This window comes from Anneissia japonica, unplaced genomic scaffold (genome assembly GCF_011630105.1).
Source record: "Anneissia japonica isolate Jap-2015-1 unplaced genomic scaffold, ASM1163010v1 scaffold288033_len957474_cov176, whole genome shotgun sequence".
NCBI classification, from domain to species: domain Eukaryota; kingdom Metazoa; phylum Echinodermata; class Crinoidea; order Comatulida; family Comatulidae; genus Anneissia; species Anneissia japonica.
The window spans coordinates 879,096-885,255 of record NW_022715491.1 but is presented as its reverse complement, the minus strand read 5'-3'; the positions used below and the strand labels follow the sequence as shown (position 1 = coordinate 885,255).

At 36.0% G+C, this 6,160-nt stretch overlaps 1 protein-coding gene across 1 annotated transcript in view; it reads left to right on the top strand.

Moving 5' to 3' along the window:
* The first annotated feature begins 437 nt into the window (after positions 1–437).
* The window catches only part of LOC117109273 (guanosine-3',5'-bis(diphosphate) 3'-pyrophosphohydrolase MESH1-like), a 14,957-nt gene continuing 9,234 nt past the window's right edge, over positions 438–6,160 (top strand). Inside the window, exons 1-2 of the mRNA XM_033251546.1 lie at positions 438–565; positions 2,676–2,731. Coding sequence (XP_033107437.1) covers positions 451–565; positions 2,676–2,731 — 171 coding nt within the window. The 5' untranslated portion in view covers positions 438–450. The remainder of the gene's footprint in view (positions 566–2,675; positions 2,732–6,160) is intronic.

Genomic DNA, 6,160 nt, shown 5'->3' with positions numbered 1-6,160 from the left:
CTCACCGTACTACGACGTATCGTGCTTCAGCGTGCTCTAAACTTATACGAAACTTACCAATAACTTATTCGACGTACGCCAGCGTATTCGCCTTTTTTCATACGTCGGCATACGCTGGCTTCGTTAATGTGACAGGGCCATTAGCGTCAATGTTGCTTCGGCTTGTGACAGTTTGGGTTTTTTGTTAAAAAAAAAAAAATAATGCAGTTTTGGAATTCTGTTAGCCTACAATTATTGTTTTGACATTATGTGGGTACATATTATAATTATTATTTTTTTAAATTAACGCACATTTTGTTGCTAAACTAACCAATACGCCATGTTTGTTTGGGTCACATAATAATATGCACATCTGGTTTACGAACCACTCGAATGCGTGGTCACCAAAACGAACAATCGAACACACACGAGCAAATAAAACAAAATATTGTGGTGGCGCTGTTTGTAAACATGGAGGACGATATATTATCACCGGTAATAGAGTGTGTAAATTTTGCTGCAATTAAGCACAAAAACCAACGAAGGAAAGATCCTGATGCAACACCGTATATAAATCACCCAATTGGTTAGTATTATAGTAGGTTGGTCTTCATTCAAAGAATGGAAGTGTTTTTTGCTTCTTCTAGGCCAGCGGACTTGTCTGTTTTTTTATCTGATTCGAGTCACTGGTGTCCGTCAGGAAACTGTTTCGCCCGCGTCTAGGCCTACTCCTACACACGCCTCTTCTTCTTCTTTATTTATCTACCATTTATATCCATTACTAACATTGAAGCACAAAAAGCGGTACTACTGCCATTTATTTATTTATTTTCATAGAAAACATCTCAAAATACCATCTTTAAAAACATTATTAATAAGAAGTTAACTGGATTTGTCTCTGGGCTAAAACATAACATAACTACAGGATCAATACAAATAAAAAAAAATTAAAATTAAAATAATAAGAGTCAAAAACACATAAGTAATAAATACAGTTATAGTAGAATAAAAGGCCTATACATACAATAGGCATACACGCAGGATGAAATGTAACGTACCGTACTGTACGTAGTGAATGTTGTAGAGGTCAAGGGTGAACGCGTTTCTGGAGCCGTGAATGCGTTACAGAACCTCAATGTCACCGCATTACCTTCCGAAGCACGGCGGAAAAACCTGTAAACAAAAATCATTTTTACCATATTTTGGATAATTACCTTACTAAAAGTTGGTTTCTATTGATTATTAAGTAGTTTTCTACTCTCGTGTGGTAATATTTTTATCATTTTTGCACCCGTGTGGTCGCGAGTGGTTCCGTGTGGTATTTAGTAGCACCGGTTTCGCCCGCGTCTAGGCCTACTCCTACACACGCCTCTTCTTATTCTTCTTCTTCCAGATTAGTGCAAACTTCAATTTTGAAGGCTATAGCACTTTGGTGGTATGTGGCGGTGCGAGTGAGATTAATTTTTGCCTAATAATATGATTCGTAATGGGGCCTAGCTGTTACCCATAACTTAAATATTATTAATATTATGCCATGGCCTAGGCTACTACAGATCTATAAATTAAATAATAAATGACCGTGGCATGTATGCATGAACATTTTCATTGATGATGCCATTTTTAACTGCAGGAATCGTAATTTCGAAAAAAAAAAACTAGCCTAGTCCTCTAGAGAAGGCCTAGCCATTTTTGGGTTCTCGAATTTTCGATCGAGTGCTATTTCTCTATAATTTCCCTTAGAGTGCGTAGCAACAGGCAATGTATCCTAGCAACGGACTATAATTGCATAGTATGATCAAATATTAATCATGTAGAAATGGCCACTATCATTGGGTTCTAGTAGTGAAATGATAGGAAATTATGCACTTGTCACTGATTGTAGTTCCAATTTCTGTTTTGATACTGAATAAATTCCATCATTGCAATCAGTTAAATCAATCAATCAATTTTCTTTTTCTATGATCAATCACTATACTCCTTTTTTTTTTTTTTTTGCACTTTTCCAAACTTCATGGAAATCTGATGATTAGTGCTTTCATCAAGCAAGCTCATCTCCTTGGTCTAGCTCCTGCCTAGCTCTCACATGCCTCACCGATCCTTCAAGTAGGCCTTATCATCCAATCATTTTTTTAGCTGGGCATTGTACCGGGATTACGAAATATTTCCCGGTGGTAGGTGGCGGGGACTTAGCCGGGATGAACATTAAAACAATGCCCCACATTGCCGGGAGGTGGCCGAGACTTTCACATGCACGTAACCGTTTCTAAATTTACATACCCGACTAAGTCCCTGCTAGGCCAGGGTTCATTGGGGGTGGGGGCCGGGACTACAATTCACAAGTGCATATACCTGTGTGTGGTGAAGAGAGGAAGGTTTTTGGCATTCCCTTGCCTATTTTTGCAATCCATGCTCCCTAAAGCTTCATAGTTTTGGCAAAGAGTATAAAATAGTATTCTATACTCTCTTTAGTTTTTATTAAGTTACTTTAATCTCATTTAAGTAATTTCACACTTAACTGACAAGGGGAAGAGAGGTGATCTCCCCCGTTGCCACCCACTAGATCTGCCGCTGTTATAATCCATTGATTGGTGATAACAGTATTATTATTATTACTGTTATTTTCAATTTAAAATGAATAATAATATTTTTATGTATTGTTATTACTGTATGATTAACTTCCATTTAAATCAAACCAGGTGTTGCAAGAATACTCACCAAAGAGGCTTGCATTACTGATGTTGCTGTTATACAGGTAGGCAGTGTAATTTTCCCTTTCCTATCTTGTGATAATAATATACCGGATATAAAAAATTACTATGATATTAAAACTTTTCCAGCTTGACCTAAGCTCCACTGTTTGTAATTCCTTTTCAATTCGTACAAAAATATAAAACAAAATCATAAAAAATTCATGAGAAAAGGAAAAAGGCATAGACCCATGAATAAAATCATCTTGTGACGAGTCAGCCTGAAAACAAAAAGACAAAAGGGAGACACGAAAAACAAATGGAAAAGGATAAGGACAAAACCGGACAAAGAAGATACACAAAAAGAAAGCAACAGTTCAAATTGGATTAAGACACCGAGCATAAGTTAATAAAGAAGAAGAATAATGATAAGGGGGTTTAAGTCAGTTGTATGAAAGAAGGTGCCTGGGATTAGATGTGCATTATATCTCTACAGTACCTGTGTTCTGAATGTATAATACTGTACTTGCCTTTGCAGTGAGAGGTTGCATGTTTGAATCCTGCCAAAGACACTTTTTTTACACAACTGAAAAAGGGAACTTTTCATTGACATCACAGTACAGACATAAATTACTGCTTCTTTTCTACGCATAACCACTCGTAACCTACGCATAGGTACTGTTTTGAACATACATTGTTATTCTAAAGTGCTGTGCATGATCGAAGCATGATTGAAGGGTGGATCGTCAGGTTGATAAACAAAATTCAAACATAGTTTACCAGCTTTCAAAATAATGTAAACAGTGTTGCAATTTACTAATAAACAATGTTAGACTTTCATTTGTTCGTTATTTCCTACCTTAGATTATTCATGTTTTAAAACATGTGTTTAGCTAGGCCTTGTGCTGCTGTATGTTCGATCAGGGAGTTGTTGGTTTGATGCAGGTCTGCATCAGAGACCCAGTACTCGCAGTAGGCCTACAGTAACTACTTACATGTGATTTAATTTCCAATTCATCGTATTTTGATTTCATTGTATTAGTGTGAGAAACCTAATGTCCAAAAAAAAAAAAACAGGTTCGTGAGATAGGCTTGCCCAAAGCAATTTTATTGCATTTTCCGGATGTTTTGGGTAGGCCTATCTGAATCCCAAAATGCAAGTGTCCGACTCCATTTTTGTCTTGATTGTCTTGAAATCCCAAAATGGCCGCCATTTTTACAGTAAAAGTAACCATAACTGCGCTATTAGAGTAATAAAATATTTTTCAATTGACTTATTTACTTTTGAAAAAGAAATAATTTAGTTTTTATACATTCGCTGATATTTTAGCAACTGCATGTCCAATTATTCAACATAAGGTCTATTCTTGTTTTATACAAGTACTGTATTCTAGTCGTAATTATTAATATTATTGACCTCCATTTTAAAACGATTTCAGACAGACCATTGCTTGAGTTTTAGAGGCTCTATCGTCTTGTCTTTCACGCACCATTCACAGAAGCCTATGCTGTCGCCGAGCAAAATATTGAAAGATATAACTTAAATATTGAGGTTTTTTCGTAGTATGTTATTGCAAAAAAGACTACAATTAATGTATTAATGCAAATTTTTTTTGTCAACTGGGAGAGTGCGAGAAAACGTGAAAAAATAAATTAGCTGGGTTTCAGAAAATCAAAACAACAGTCTCCCGTCAAATAAGGATTTTTGAAATGTATGAGTTTTTGCTTGAAATTTGTCGGCCATTTTGATATTCAAGATGGCCGCCATTAACTGTAAGAATATCACCATTGAACAGGTTGACATTGAAAACACAAGGTTTGCTATAAAAATCATGTCGATACCTGCTCTGTAGCACAATTATGGTTACTATTACTGTGAAAATGGCACCCCTTTTGAAATTAAATATGGCGGCCGTGTATGATTCGGGACAATCTCACCATTAGGCAGGTTGACATTGAAAATATAGGGTTTGCTGCAAAAATCAAGTTGATACCTGCTCTAATAGCACAGCTTGTTATTTTTACTGTAAAAACGGCAGTCATTTTGAAATTCAAGATGGCCGCCATTTATGATCTGTGAGAATATCACCATTGGACAGGTTGACATTAAAAACATGGTTTGCTTCCAAAATCATGTTGATATTTGCTCTAATGACACAGTTATTGATATTTTTAATGTGAAAATGGCGGCCATTTTGAAATTCCAAAAGACAATCTCGGAAAAATGGACCCTTGCATTTTTGGATTCAGCATCCCAAAATATCTAGAAAATGCAATAAAATTGCTTTGGGCAAGCCTATCCCTCTCTTTTTGTTTCAATCGTAATTTGAATAAAACAACTGCGCCAGGGCCATGAGGTCGGAGATAGTCGCGGTCGGCCTGGTAGTGTGATGACCTATTACTGTTACCAGGGAGTTGTTATTTAAATAACAACTCCCTGCTGTTACGCGTTTAGATAACCTGCAAGCGAGTCAGCACCGGTCGTCCGTTACCGTTAGACAAGGTTTAAGCCGCATTTTCTTGTGTCTACTGCCCTCAGACAGTAGACACTTTGCTATCCTGGTCAATCCGGAAGCGTAAAGTTGACATTGTGAGCGTGAGTTGACATTCACAAAAGTGTGAAGTAAGAATCCGGAAGTGTAAAGTTGACATTATTTCACATTCGTGATGTGTGATATGACGTGATTTTACTGCTACATGTAAACTCGGTCGTGTGTGGCAGTAGACACGCTCCCGCTGGGAGCCTATTTTTTTTATAAGAGCACTGAGGCTAAATTACTACAACATTAAGAACAAAATAACTACAAATTGAGGATGTGGTAAAATATCAAAAGAAATGTAGCCTGACACCTTGGGTAAGATTTGTACGCCTTAAAAACCATGAAGTTTCAAATTTGTTTTCCGTGCATAGGCCTATTTTTATTTCATATTATTACATCGTATACAATTTGTACAAATTAAGACGTTTTTTTAAGATACTCACAGAATGGGTGATTTGTTAATAATAAAATAGTGTAGTCCTATTTTTTAATTTGCAATCAGTCTTAGCATTAAGGTATAATCAGATAAATAGAGCCACCCTTGTTCAAAGCCATTCAATAATGGACTGTATTGATTTTGTTCTATAATAGTTTTAGGCTGCTGGAGTTTTTTGGGTAGGACCTACTACTTTAGTCCATTGGGTATTAGGCCTATGAATTAGAAACTGGGAGTAGCCTAGAATAGTTATAAACAATCTGTGCTCTAAATGCAAAACAAAGGTTAATGAGCAAAGCTTCTCAGATGCAATTGAGTGGTTTCTAGAAATATAATACCTTTTTCAGTCAAAAATTTTATTCATTCTTTTACAATGTTATGTCACTTTCTGGCTTTCTTATTTTATTGCATACAACATAAATTACAACTAAATAGGATATTAGGGCATTATTTTTATTTCCCTTATGAGTAAATAATATAACAACACCCTTATGATTATACAGTATATATATATATAT